The sequence below is a fragment of the Budorcas taxicolor genome, chromosome 19 (assembly GCF_023091745.1).
Source record: "Budorcas taxicolor isolate Tak-1 chromosome 19, Takin1.1, whole genome shotgun sequence".
NCBI lineage: Eukaryota > Metazoa > Chordata > Mammalia > Artiodactyla > Bovidae > Budorcas > Budorcas taxicolor.
In genome coordinates this window covers 45146784-45161620 of record NC_068928.1, presented here as the reverse complement: position 1 = coordinate 45161620, position 14837 = coordinate 45146784, and the positions used below count along the sequence as shown (strand labels likewise).

At 38.7% G+C, this 14837-nt stretch overlaps 1 protein-coding gene across 2 annotated transcripts in view; it reads left to right on the top strand.

The window, feature by feature from the left end:
- Positions 1 to 14837, top strand: part of NSF (N-ethylmaleimide sensitive factor, vesicle fusing ATPase) — a 148387-nt gene that overhangs the window by 70362 nt on the left and 63188 nt on the right. For both annotated transcript variants that reach the window (XM_052657417.1, XM_052657416.1), the window contains exon 9: positions 4239 to 4438. In XM_052657417.1, coding sequence (XP_052513377.1) covers positions 4239 to 4438 — 200 coding nt within the window. The remainder of the gene's footprint in view (positions 1 to 4238; positions 4439 to 14837) is intronic.

Sequence of the window (14837 nt, the reverse complement as noted above, 5' to 3'; positions counted from 1 at the left end):
CCTTGAATAGTTCAGTCTAATAGAGAAGAAAGTATAAAGACAAATAATTGTGATTTAAACCTTGGAGAAGAGGAAGGAAACTCCTCCTCTGAGAACAGTTGCTGAAGTTGAGAATGGAGATGTCTGCAGATAAATCTGTAGATAAAGAAGCAGGGATGCAAAGAGAGTCTGGATATGTAATTAAGGTTACTAATAACCTTGTCAAACGATAGGGAGATTAACTTGAATTATCTGGGTGAACCTAGCATAATCACAGAAGGTAGCTTAAAGCAGAAGAGGAAGGCAGAAGAGAGAGATGTGTCAGAAAAAGAAGCTCAAGAGGTCTGAAGCGTAAGAGAAACTCAGTCACTTGCTGGAGGGAGACCACATGGAAAGCATCAAAAGAAAATAGGCAGCCTCTGGGAGAGAAGATGAACCCCCAGCTGACAGCCAGCAAAGAAATAGGAATCGCAGTCTTACAGTCACAAGAAAATGGATTCCATCAACAACCTGCATATACTTGGAAACTGAGTCTACCCAAAACCCCACTGACTCACACCTTGATTTCAGTCTTACGAAAAATGGATCTGAGCTACCCAAACCCACTCAAACTTATGACTTAAAGAACTGTTAGATAATAAATTTGCAGTGTTAAAAAAAAAAAGGAAGCAGGGAGCTAAACAGAATTCATACTTGATAGGTTGTTTTTTTTTTAATGTGCAAAGTAGAAGTCTAAATCATCTCTAAGAATTAATGACATGGGTAGCACTTGAGAAGAGAACAGTGATGATCTGGAAAATTACTAAGGAGAATGGGAGATTAACAGAAATGAGTGAGGGGTGGCATGCAATACTGAGGAAGCAGTGAGAATAGAGCTGAAATCAGGTAGCATGAAGCGCTTAGGATATCAGTCAGCACAGTGGTGTAATTTTCTCTGGTCTTGCTCTGTGGCCAGTGTTTAGGTGCAATAAAGTCATATTGTGTTCAGGGCTCCTAAGGTAGGTATAACAGAAATATAAGAATGCCGAGGAAGCAAGAGTCCTTGAAAGAAAGTATGCCTTAACTGGAAGGAAGTATGGTTAGGAGGAAGTTGAGAAACTTGGAGAAGGTAAAGAGACTGGAGATGGGGCTAAGCTTTGGTACTTTGTAGGTGTTAAGCATGTCTTTGTTTTCTCCTCTCTGGATCTTCTCCCCTTGTGCCTGTTTCATTCCCACCACCTCCATTTTCCTCTGCTATGGTTTTTTACAAATAGTTTTAAGTCAAACAGTAGTGGTTGGCTTGGAGTGGAAGATTATGAGCCAGTTTCCAGAGTTCCCAAAGAAAGGCAGTGCCAAAGAATGCTCAAACTACCACACAATTGCACTCATCTCACACGCTAGTAAAGTAATGCTCAAAATTCTCCAAGCCAGCCTTCAATAGTACGTGACCTGTGAACTTCCAGATGTTCAAGCTGGGTTTAGAAAAGGCAGAGGACCCAGAGATCAGATTGCCAACATCTATTGGATTATCAAAAAACGAGAGATCCAGAAAACCATCTACTTCTGCTTAATTGACTATGCCAAAGCCTTTGCCTGTGTGGATCACCACAAACTGTGGAAAATTCTGAAAGAGAGGGAAATACCAGACCACCTGACCCGCCTCCTGAGAAATCTGTATGCAGGTCAGGAAGCAGCAGTTAGAACTGGACATGGAACAAAAGACTAGTTCTAAATAGGGAAAGGAGTACGTCAAGGCTGTATATTGTCACCCTGCTTATTTAACTTATATGCAGAGTATATCATGAGAAATGCTGGGCTGGATGAAGCACAAGCTGGAATCAAGATTGCCGGGAGAAATATCAATAACCTCACATATGCAGATGACATCACCCTTATGACAGAAAGCGAAGAAGAACTAAAGAGCCTCTTGATGAAAGTGAATGAGGAGAGTGAAAAAGTTGGCTTAAAGCTCAACATTCAGAAAACTAAGATCATGGCATCTGGTTCCATCATTTCATGGCAAATAGATGGGAAAACAGTGGAAACAGTAATAGACTTTATTTTGGGGGGCTCCAAAATCACTGCAGGTGGTGGCTGCAGTCTTGAAATTAAAAGATGCTTGCTCCTTGGAAGAAAAGTTATGACCAACCTAGACAGGTTATTAAAAGCCAGAGACATCACTTTGCCAACAAAGGTCAGTCTAGTCAAGGCTATGTTTTTTCCAGTAGTCATGTGTGGCTGTGAGAGTTGGACTGTAAAGATAGCTGAGCACCTGAGGAAAAAAAAAACCTGAAGAATTGATGCTTTTGAACTGTGGTGTTGGAGAAGACTCTTGAGAGTCCCTTGGACTGCAAGGAGATCCAACCAGTCCATCCTAAAGGAAATCAGTCCTGAATATTCATTGGAAGGACTGATGCTGAAGCTGAAACTCCAATACTTTGGCCCCCTGATGCGAAGAACTGACTCATTTGAAAAGTCCCTGATGCTGGGAAAGATTGAAGGTGGAAGAAGGGGACGACAGAGGATGAGATGTTTGGGTGGTATCACCGACTCAGTGGACGTGAGTTTGAGTAAATTCTGGGAGTTGGCGATGGACAGGGAGGCCTGGTGTGCTGCAGTCCATGGGGTCGCAAAGAGTTAGACATGACTGAGCAACTGAACTGAACTTCCAGAGTTCACTTCAGATGTGTCCCAGTAGATTGGATCCTGAGGGTGCCTGGTGGTGTTGGCCTCTAGCAGAAGCTCAAGGCTTATCCCCTTATCTCATTACCCCTTATGCCCCAAGGGTGGGACAAGGGCAAAGACATTTTATAGGCTACAGTTCTTGAAACATGAACTTACTCTTGATGAGAAGGTCAAGAATCTAAGCCTTCATATGTTTCTACCAAGTTCCCCTTGTCTCTAAAAGTCTAACCATAAACATAGATCTCATCACTTTCAAGAATTTAAAAGGGAGTCCCTTTTTGAAACAAAGATAGAATCAATGGCCATACAGGCAACACCAAGTATCTTCCTCCTTAGAATCTAAAATTTCTAGTTAGAGTTGGTTGAATCTTGTGGTTTTCTTTATGTAAGTCATTAAATATACTGTCATAATTTTCTTAAAGATATAGTTTTTTAAGGTTTCATTCCAAATGAGGACATTATCCATAAAAATTTACTATATTCCATTTCCAGAAAATTTCCTGTTCACCTGTAGTTTCGAGTGTAACACTTGAAATCTAAGAATTTATTATTTCACAGAGTGCTTTTTTGGTGTAGTATAAAGAAAACAGTGAAGTGAAGTGAAGTCGCTCAGTCGTGTCCGACTCCTTGTGACCCCATGGACTGTAGCCACAAGGCTCCTCTGTCTGTGGAATTTTCCAGGCAAGAGTATAAAGAAACTCATAAGAAAAGAGTCAAGCATCTTAAGTGTGAAACTACAAGATAGGTGAGAATTCCTAGAGTGAGTTAAACAGAAACCACAGGTCCTCTTAATCTTCAGAAATGGAGTAAATGCTTGCATAGAGTGAGCCCAAGAAATTCTTGGGAGTCTTAAGTCATTCAGTCTTGCTGTTTTTTGTTGTTAATGATATCTTTAATGCATTTAGCAATGGTTGCCTCGAAAAGAATTGAATGAAGTTTCCAAGTTCTTTGGAAGCTTCGTTTTCTTCTTGGTGGCTCTGAGAAAGCAGGTTTCTCACTTGGCATAGTCCTGTGAAATAGGGCATTCAGCTTTATCCGCAGAGTCTGTGACATCCATCTGCATCCTGTGGATTGCTCAGTCCCCACCCAGCTCAGACATGTCTGCCCTTTCTTCAAGTACTTGTATTGACAGGTAGACCTGTAATTTCTATGACTAAGATATAGTTTCCATAGCTATTGTATCATAATAGATTTGTGTTGAGTTAAATTTGCCTAAAAACAGATCTTTCTTTTCCCCTCCTAGCTTTAAAGTAAAGGAGAATGAAAAAGAAGTAATAGTTCCTAATTAGGTATTTAAGTCAAACAGACATTTTCACAGTTAAAAGTATTTGTTCTAAACTAAATCATAATTCAGATACACTTTTCCAAGACCTTTAATTGGCAGCTTTCCCCCTCAACTATTGGTACTGGTGTAGGAATTGTTTGTGGAATATTCTATTTTTAGAAAGAGCTTCAGTTCATTCTTGTTCTGTTTATAGCACCTGGATATTAATGTATGTTAATGTGATTGCTGTATTTTTCCTAACATGCATATGAAGACAGGAAATTTTGATGTCTTACTTAGTTGATGTAAGACTGTTCTCTTTTCCTTTTAGGCTGCAAACATGTTAAAGGCATCCTGTTATACGGGCCTCCAGGTTGCGGTAAGACTCTGTTGGCTCGACAGATTGGCAAGATGTTGAATGCAAGAGAGCCTAAAGTGGTCAACGGGCCGGAAATTCTCAACAAATATGTGGGAGAGTCAGAGGCTAACATTCGTAAACTCTTTGCTGATGCTGAAGAGGAGCAAAGAAGGGTAATGCTAATATAATTTAGTAAAAGTTTGTTGTCATTTATATGACGATTGAAACCCAAAGTTCTGATGGAAAACGTGTTGTCATAATTTACAGTTTGAAGAAATTGCAAGTAAAATTTATTTAGAACTGAGTTATGTCACTGAACTGGGATTACGGGAGATTTACATGTTGTGAGCAGATGTCAGTATCCACATGTTCAGAATACAAAGATGGATGGTGATATAAACCAAAAGTTTTGCAAAAACATATCATGAATATCTTTTTAAGTGACACTTTTCTTCCACATTACTTCTAGAATCTTGAACTCATTTATCATAAAAGAGAAAAGTTAAATCCATAAAGAGACTTACAGAATTATGTATGTGTAAAGTTCTTGTGCAGAAAGCTAGTTTACTCACCACTGACCCAACTCAGCTGTAGAGTGACAGGTATAAGCTGTTAGGTCACAAAGGAAAATTTGATTTGGGTCTTAGAAAAAAAAAATTTAAAAATAAAACCAGAGTTTACTAATTGGGATGGCTAATTTTATGTTAGTTTTCTGGGCCCTAGAGTGCCCAGACATCAGTTAAACGTTGTTTTGGTTGAGTTGTGTTTACCATTCGAATCTGTAGACTGAGTAACGCAGTTGTCCTTGCTAATATGCCATCAGTTGAAGACCTGAAAAGAAGAAAAAGGCTTACCCTCACTTGAGTAAGAGGGAATTTCCTTCTGCCTGACTACCCTGAGCTGGGACATCAGTTTTTTTCTGCCTTCAGACTCAAACTGAAACACCCACTCTTCCTGGCTCTCAAGCTTGCAGGCCTTTGGATGAGAGAGCCACACCAGGCTCTCTTGTGTCTCCAGCTCACCCAGTACAGATAGTAAGACTTGTCAGTTCCCATATTTCTGTTAACAAGTTCCTTATAATTAATCTCTAGATAGGTAAAAAGATATAAATCTAGGTCTAGAATAAATATATTTTTTTAAGTACCAGTAGAACAGATAGAACACATCTATAGATCTGTTGATTCTGTTTCTCTGGAAAACCTTGACTAATATACTAGTATTAACATATTTGTTTCATTAAAGAAAAGCTGAAAAACAATGTCATGAGATTTCTGGTTCTGGAAATACAGTAGACTAGGAAGCATGAAAACATAACAAAAATCTTCAAATGCTGGGTAAAATATAATTAAAATATTTTCAGAAGAACAGTTGAGCTCTCGAGAAAGAAATGTCTTTAGAAATTAAAAGAAAACTGGAAATTAAAGTGCTAAAGATAATGAGCTTCCTTTTTTGGTTCTGGTAATGTGTGCCTCTGAGTTTTACCATCCACTAGCTGACTCACTGGCAAAATCCCTGACACTGGAAAATATTGAAGGCAGAAGATGAGGGCATCAGGGAATGAAGTGGTTAGATGGCATCACTGGTGCATTGGACATGAACTTGGGCAAACTTTGGGAGATGGTGAAGGACAGCAAGGCCTGGCATGCTGCAGTTCATGGGTTGCAAAAGAGTTAGACATGACTGGGCGACTGAACAACAACAAGGGGGCATAAAATGAGCCCTTAAACTTGCTTAAGATGTGGACTAGGAACTGGAACCTCCAAAGTGACTGTATCATCAGTGAAGAGAAATGACTAGAAATTATTTCCCTACCAACACAGAGAAATGACAGAATTGTTCAACTGTTTGCCTGGGTTCTAGAGTGGAAGCTAAGGAATCTCACATGGCAGTTCTAAACCATGGGTCTTTGGCTCATGCTTAGGAGGTGGCGGGGGAAAGACATACATATGCACACCACCAGTATACTTTGAGGTCCCCAAATTGGGAAGTTAATTTTAAAATGAATCCTGGATTAATGATCCCACATAGAGTTGTTAGATAAATGAATACCCCAAAGGGTCCTCCACTAAGCCCAGGCCACAGGAGCTTCTCACAGAGAAAGCTAAAATATCTCCAATAAATAGAAACATCATCATCAAAATTTAAAACTCAGCAACTAGGTTCAGCATAAGCAGTAGCTTCAGCTGAAGAGAGAAGTGATAAACAGAAGAATAAATCTAAAGAAATCACCCAGAATGTGGCACAGAGAGATACAGAGATGGAAAGTATGAAAGAGAAATTAAGATAACAGAATTAAAATAAGAAACCCAAATAGAATAGTATAGAGGCAATATTCAAAAATAGAATGGCTGAAAACATTCTAGAATTGATTTTTAAAAACTTAGATTTAGAAATACTTAAATTCATGTAGCACCATGAGTTCAAATGGGATAAGTAAAAATTAACTTATATGTAGATGCATTGTAGTGAAACTGGAGAATGCCAAAGAAAAAAGAGAAACGTCTTAGTATTAGCAATGAAGAAATGATGACATCCAAAGAGATATCCATCATGTTGACAGTAAAGTTTTTAACAATAGCAAGAGAGATCAGAAAACAGTGGAAAGATATCTTCACAGAGCTAAGTGAAAATAACTGTCAATTTAAAATTTTATACCCAGTTTAATTCTCATTCAGGAGTAAGATAGAATGAAGGTATTTTTTCAGATAAAGTCTAATAGAATTAACTATCAGAAGCTTCCAACAAGTCACAGAAGCTTGTTGGAAGAATGTGAAGCAGGATATACTTGAGACTGAAAAATACTGAACCCAGAAGGAGTGGAACTAGAAACAATGGTGAGCAATGAAATTGGTGAAAATGTAGATAAAATTTGGAACTTTAACTTCTGGAAGTTGCAGAGTAGGTAATTTAAATTGTGCCTGCCACTGAAGACTACCGGAAAGGCTCAACGGAAAGTTTTATTTACTTATTTTTTTGCTTGGAGGCAACAAGAGCATACAAGGTCTATGGGGAGAATGGAGGCCCAGGGGCAAAAGGTCCCAGTGTATGGGGCCACTGTTCCCCTGGAGAAATTAGCCAATTCTGGAGAAAGTTGCTAAACAGCTCCGTAACCCTTTTGACTGGCTAGTGAGTGAATGTAAGGGGGAAAGAGATTAGAGCCCATGGCCCACAAAGAGGGGACTCTTGATGAACCTGCTCACTTTTGAGTTGGGACCATGAAAGGCTACACCATAGAAGCAAATGTTAACCAGAAGTAGACATGTTCTTACAGAGGCTACAGATAAGCTTTGAATTGTGTCATTCTCTAAAACTAGGCTGAGGGTTCCTAAACGACTAGTGACCCCAGCATTTGGCAGAATGTACATCCTTCCTGGAGGAAGGTAGTGTCATGCAAGGTCATAAACTGCTTCTGTAGTTTGCAAATGCAGTGCCTGGCTTATAATGAAAAGGAATCAGATACACAAAGACATAAACACACACAAAGAAAAACAAAAGATGATAGAAATTGGGCCTCCAGATATTGGAATTCTCAGATATAGTATTTTAAAATAAGTATACTTATCACACTCAAAGAGAAAAAAGATTGAAAATTTTGGCAGAGCATTGGAAAATGTTAAAAAAAATCAAGTGGAAATTCTGAGAATGAGAAAGTAAATTAACTCACATTGAAGCAACAGATTAGACACATCCAAAGAGAAAATTAGTGAACCAAAAGATATTAAACAAAAATAACCAGAAACAAAGGATGAAAGGCAATAGAGATAAAACCAAGACAAGGTCTAGTGCACATATTTAAATTTCCAAAAAGTCAGGAGAAAGAGAACAGAGCAAAAGCAGTATTTGAAGAAAAAGAAGTTTAGAATTTTCTAAAACTGATGAAGAACATCAGTCCATGGATTCCAGAAGTAATATGAACCTCAAGCAAGAGAAATACCAAAGAATTCTGCATGTATGCTGCTGCTGCTAAGTCGCTTCAGTCGTGTCCGACTCTGTGCAACCCGATAGACGGCAGCCCACCAGGCACCCCTGTCTCTGGGATTCTCCAGGCAAGAACACAGGAGTGGGTTGCCATTTCCTTCTCCAGTGCCAGAAAGTGAAAAGTGAAAGTGAAGTTGCTCAGTCATGTCCGACTCTGCATGTATAATCATTATTAAACAGCTGAAAAAAAAGGAAATCTTAAAAACAACTAGAGGAAAAAAGTGAATTATTTTTCAATAAGCGCAAATAGCTGCTGTTTGTCTTCTCAGTGACTTAGCTGGTAAAGAACCTGCCTGCAGTGCAGGAGACCTGGGTTCGATTCCTGGGTTGGGACAATCCCCTGGAGAATGGCTACCACTGCAGTCTTCTGGCCTGGAGAATTCCATGGACTGTATAGTCCATGGGATTGCAAAGATTCGGACATGACTGAGTGAGTTTCACTTTCACACTTATTCTTCTCAACAGAAACGATGAAAATCAAAAATCAGTTAAATGCCTTTTTTTAAGAGAGTAGCTTGTCAACCTAGAATTCACAGTCATATAAATACACAGTAAATTACTGTATTATAATAAAAGTAAACAGACTATGGCAACCTATGGACTATATAGTCCATGGAATTCTCCAGGCCAGAATACTGGAGTGGGTATAGCCATTCCCTTTTTAGGTATCTTCTCAATCCAGGGATCGAACCCAGGTCTCCCACATTGCAGATTCTTTACCAGCTGAGCCAACCAGGGAGACCCAAAAATGCTGGAGTGGGTAGCCTGTCCCTTCTCCAGTGGATCTTCCCAACCCAGGAATCGAACCAGGGTCTCCTGCGTTGCAGGCAGATTCTTTACCAGCTGAGCTACCAGGGAAGCCTGGCTGTACACATAGCTATTCATATTTGTAGATATCACAAATGAATGTTGAGCAAAAGAAATCAGACAAGAAAGGATCATCTGTGCTGTATGATTTCATTTATATAAAGCTCCACTAAAGTATGGTGTTTAATGATACATGTTCCTTAGTTGGTAAAACTATAAAGGAGAGAAATAGTTACCATAAAAATCAGATTGTGGTGCCTTTGAGGCATGATGCGTGAGGGGTGTTGGGGAATGGTTGTAAGGAGACACTGCCAGGATGCTGGCACTATTCTAGTTCCTGTTAAGTTTACATGGATGCTCATTTTGTGACAATTCCTTCAGACATACATACACATTTGGGGAACTTTCCCTCTGGGTATGCCATATTTCACAATAAAAAGGTTTAAAAGAGGTAAATTTAATAAGCTTTCAATATACAAAATGATAATGATGATCAGTATCATACCATTATTTAAGGGTAGAACTAAAATACAGAACAAACCATGTGGTAAGTGGGTTGAATTTATATAAGATCCTTGTATTATTTGGGAAGAAGATGCTAATGTTAATTAACATAAAACTTAAGTCATATGTTTATATGAAAATTGTATATAGTTCTCAAGCTCTTCAAGGCATGAGGGGGAGCTGAGGAAGGAATAAATAAAACTCAAATACTTTACAAGCAGGAAGGGAATAACATGACTCAAAGTGTGAAGACACTGAAAATGTAACTTTAAAAAAAGATTTAACTTCCAACAGCAGTCAGAATGGTAAGGTAACTAGGATTAAATCTGTTTTAACAGGAAAAATAAAGGAGAAAATTATAAGCAGCTTTGAATTTTCAAGAGCTAATAAATGGTAAGATAGAACGTGTTCATATGGGAATCCTAACATCATAAAAATGACAGTTCTGCCCATATTAATCTGTAAGTGCTTTTCCAATCGAGTGTAACATGAATTTTTTGGAATTTAACAACTTTTTTATTTGGATGCTTGAAGTGTCATGGAAATTTTGGAGAATAGTGAAAACTTACTTATTCAGGTATCAAAACTTACTGGAACGCTGTAGTAATTGAAACAAGTTCTTTTTTCCTACATTTTTCTTTTGGGGGAGGGCTATGCTGGGTCTTTGTTGCTTCACAGGCTTTTCTCGAGTTGCAGTGATGTGGGGCTACTCGGGTTGCAGTGCATGGGCTTCCCATCGCAGTGGCTTCTCTAGTTGTGGAGCATGGGCTCTAGGCATATAGGCTTCAGTAGCTGCGATTCCTGGGCCCTAGAGCGCGGGCTCAGTAGTTGTGATGCACAGGCTTAGTTCCTCCACACCAGGGGCTTCCTGGACCAGAGATTGAACCGTGTATCCTGCATTGACAGGTGGATTCTTTCCCACTGAGCCACCAGGGAAGCCCAGTAATTGAAACAGTTTTATATATGCATGTAAAAACAGACCAAAGAAACTGAGGAACATAGGAGGAACTTATGTGAAAAGTGGCTATACAGATCAGAGGGGATATAATATACTGTTCCGTAAATGGGACTGAGATCATTGTCTTTCTGGAGAAAGATAAAGTGTAGTCCTTATCTCACTTCATACAAAATTACAAAATGGGTTTGCAAAAAACAAAATTAAAAGTTACAAAAGAAAAGTTTTAGAAGAAGAATAGGGAAAAGCTTTAAGAATTGAGGCTAGGAATGAATTTCTTTAATACAGAGAAATCAAAGATATGGGAAAAATGTTAATTTGGTTACATTAATATAAAGAAAATTCTTTGTCAAATTAAACTAAATACAAATGTCTCAAACTAGAGAAGATATTTAAAGTCCATATAATCAACAAACAATTGGCATCTTCTATAATGAATTCTCTGTAATAACTCCTATATAAGAAGCAAGAGGCTCTATACAGTCAGCAAAAACAAGACCGGGAGGTGACTGTGGCTCAGATCATGAACTCCTTATTGCCAGATTCGGACTGAAATTGAAGAAAGTGGGGAAAACCACTAGACCATTCAGGTATAACCTAAACCAAATCCCTTATGATTATACAGTGGAAGTGAGAAATAGATTTAAGGGACTAGATCTGATAGAGTGCCTGATGAACTATGGACAGAGGTTCCTGACATTGTACAGGAGACAGGGATTAACACCATCCCCATGGAAAAGAAATGCAAAAAAGCAACATGGCTGTCTCAGGAGGCCTTACAAATAGCTGTGAAAAGAAGAGAGGTGAAAAGCAAAGGAGAAAAGGAAAGATCTAAGCATCTGAATACAGAGTTCCGAAGAATAGCAAGGAGAGATAAGAAAGCCTTCCTCAGAGATAGATGCAAAGAAATAGAGGAAAACAACAGAATGGGAAAGACTAGAGATCTCTTCAAGAAAATTAAGAGATACCAAGGGAACATTTCATGCAAAGACAGGCACAATAAAGGACAGAAATGGTCTGGACCTAACAGAAGCAGAAGATATTAAGAAGAGGTGGCAAGAATACACAAGAACTACAAAAAAAAAGCTTCATGACCCAGATAATCTCAATGGTGTGATCACTGACCTAGAGCCAAACATCCCGGAGTGAGAAGTCAAGTGGGTCTTAGAAAGCATCACTATGAACGAAGCTAGTGGAGGTGATGGAATTCCAGTGGAGCTGTTTCAAATCCTGAAAGATGATGCTGTGAAAGTGCTGCACTCAATATGCCAGCAAATTTGGAAAACTCAGCAGTGGCCACAGGACTGGAAGAGGTCAGTTTTCATTCCAATCCCAAAGAAAGGCAATGCCAAAGAATGCTCAAACTACCACACAAATTGCACTCATCTCACATGCTAGTAAAGTAATGCTCAAAATTCTCCAAGCCAGGTTCAGCAGTACGTGAACCGTGAACTTCCAGATGTTCAAGCTGGTTTTAGAAAAGGCAGAGGAACCAGAGATCCAATTGCCAACATCCGCTGGATCATGGAAAAAGCAAGAGAGTTCCAGAAAAACATCTCTTTCTGCTATATTGACTATGCCAAAGCCTTTAACTATGCGGATCACAATAAACTGGAAAATTCTGAAAGAGATGGGAATACCAGACCACCTGACCTGCCTCTTGAGAAACCTGTATGCAGGTCAGGAAGCAACAGTTAGAACTGGACATGGAGCAACAGATCGGTTTTTCCAGTGGTCATATATGGATGCGAGAGTTGGACTGTGAAGAAGGCTGAGTGCCAAAGAATTGATACTTTTGAACTGTGGTGTTGGAGAAGACTATTGAGAGTCCCTTGGACTGCAAGGAGATCCAACCAGTCCATCCTAAAGGAGACCAGTCCTGGGTGTTCATTGGAAGGACTGATGCTGAAGCTGAAACTCCAATACTTTGGCCACCTCGTGTGAAGAGTTGACTCATTGGAAAAGACTCTCATGCTGGGAGGGAATGGGGGCAGGAGGAGAAGGGGACGACAGAGGATGAGATGGCTGGATGGCATCACTGACTCGTTGGACGTGAGTTTGACTGAACTCCGGGAGTTGGTGATGGACAGGGAGGCCTGACATGCTGTGATTCATGGGGTCGCAAGGAGTCAGACATGACTGAGTGACTGAACTGAACTGAACTGAAGAGGTAAGAAAAAGACAAACACCACAATTTAAAAAACTGGCAGAGGATATGAAATGGCAATTTCTCAGAGGAAGAACCCAACTGAAGATAAGCAAATGAAACAATGCTCAGGAAAAAGCATAATTAAAGAAAAATCACCTTATTAACAACCTGATAAAATTTACAAAGGCTAATAATGCCAAAAGTTGATGAGGTTGTAGAGAAACAGGACTTCATATACATTACTAGTCATAGTATAAATTAAATATACAGTGGGTAATAGCTTATAGACTAATTTGACAGCATCTTATAACAATGAAAATGCACAAACCCCATGACCCATGAGTGCTCTACTTCAAGACAGCTACCCTAGAGAAATACTCTTGCACTTAGGCACAAAATGACAGGTATCAGAATGTTGGTTGTACTGTATGCAGTTGAGGGAAAAGTAGAGACGTCTTGATTCTTCCCAGTAGGAAATAGAATATCATCTTAGACATTAAAATAAATAGCAGATGTACGTGGACCAATATGAATAACACCAGAAACATAACATCAATTTTTTTTTAATCTAGTACTATTAAACCCTGTCATTTTTTACTTTTTCTAATTTTTGTTGGTGGTAAAAATGTTTCAAACATTGCCTTTATAACAGCCCTTCTACTGCTTCAAATCTACTTGTTGGGTGTTTAATCATTTCAGTTTTACCCAAGGTGGTTTTCTCCCCTGCATTCCAATAAGTTCTTGTTCATATTCAGGTCTCTAGCTGTCTCAGCTGTGTTGGGTCCTAGTATATTACTGCAAGTCTAATGACTGATCTCAACTCTTCGGACAGTCCCGGAGCCAATTCAGTGTTACATTCATCCCTTGTGTCCTTGTGTCAGTTGCTCAGTCATGTCCGACTCTTTGCGACCCCATGGACCATAGCCCACCAGGCTCCTCTGTCCATGGAATTCTCCAGACAAGAATACTTGAGTGGGTTGCCATGCCCTTCTCCAGGGGATCTTCCTTACCCAGGGATCGAACCCAGGTCTCCCACATTGCATTCAGATTCTTTACCGTCTGAGCCACGAGGGATTTCATCCCTAATACTACAATATTTTTTGCTTCAAATATCTTTGTACAGCTCAGAATACCACGAAAAATAGTCATTACCATTTACTATCTGGATTGAAAGAATTCCTTTTTAAAAATTTCTTGTAAGTTGATTTACAGATCATTTAAAAACATAAAAATAAAGGGAAGCAGAGACTATTAAACTATTTAATAAGAGCTTAAATATAGAAAACCAAATTTTTATCCCATATTTTCTTGATTTTGAAGACATCTATTGACTGATCAATAGATACTAATGTATATCCAAAATGGGCAGGACCCTCTAAATGTAACTGTTCATCAGTTGTCATGCATGAACTTGTACACTGATTGTAAATTTCAAATGACATCTCTCATAGATTACAGTTTATCATTATTTCTGGTTCTTCTACTTGTGTCATCAAGACAATACTTGAAGAATTCTTTTTTTAATTTGGCTTATAGTTTTGTTGAAAAGAGGATGGCCATCAGACACTCTATAATTGCAAAATATTTTTATTTTTAGGTTTGTAGACAGCTTTTTAATGGCCAGTCTAATTTTTTAATGTCTACATCATCTCTTTCTTCTTATTTTGTAATACCTGCCTTCAGCATCTGTTGTCTTATTCATCCTTGAGTTTGAGACAGTCTGTTAGCATACTGTCATCTAAAGGCACATAGTCAGATTTTACGTAGAGTGATCCATTTCATCATCTTCAGTAGTATCTCCGGTGCTGCTATCTTACTCTTCGTATTCACCTTTAGATTCATCCAATAATTGCAGAATGTTTTCCACTGTTGATTTTCTTTTCTTTGCCATTACAGCCATAAAATAAAAAAATCTGAACTGTGTTCAGTTAAAGCTAAAATCATGCAACAAAGATAGTGGATGGTGTCTAGACTTCTTTTATACCTTTTTGAAAGCAGATATTATACTTCGGGCAACACAGTAAAATTGCTGAAAGTTGATGTCATCCAGTATTTATTTTACTTTTGCATCATCCTTCAGAGAAATACCATCATTCTTTCATTTTTTTATAGGACTAATTGACGAGTAATGATGACATAATTTCTAGAATGTTGAAATAGCATAATATATCTTAGATTT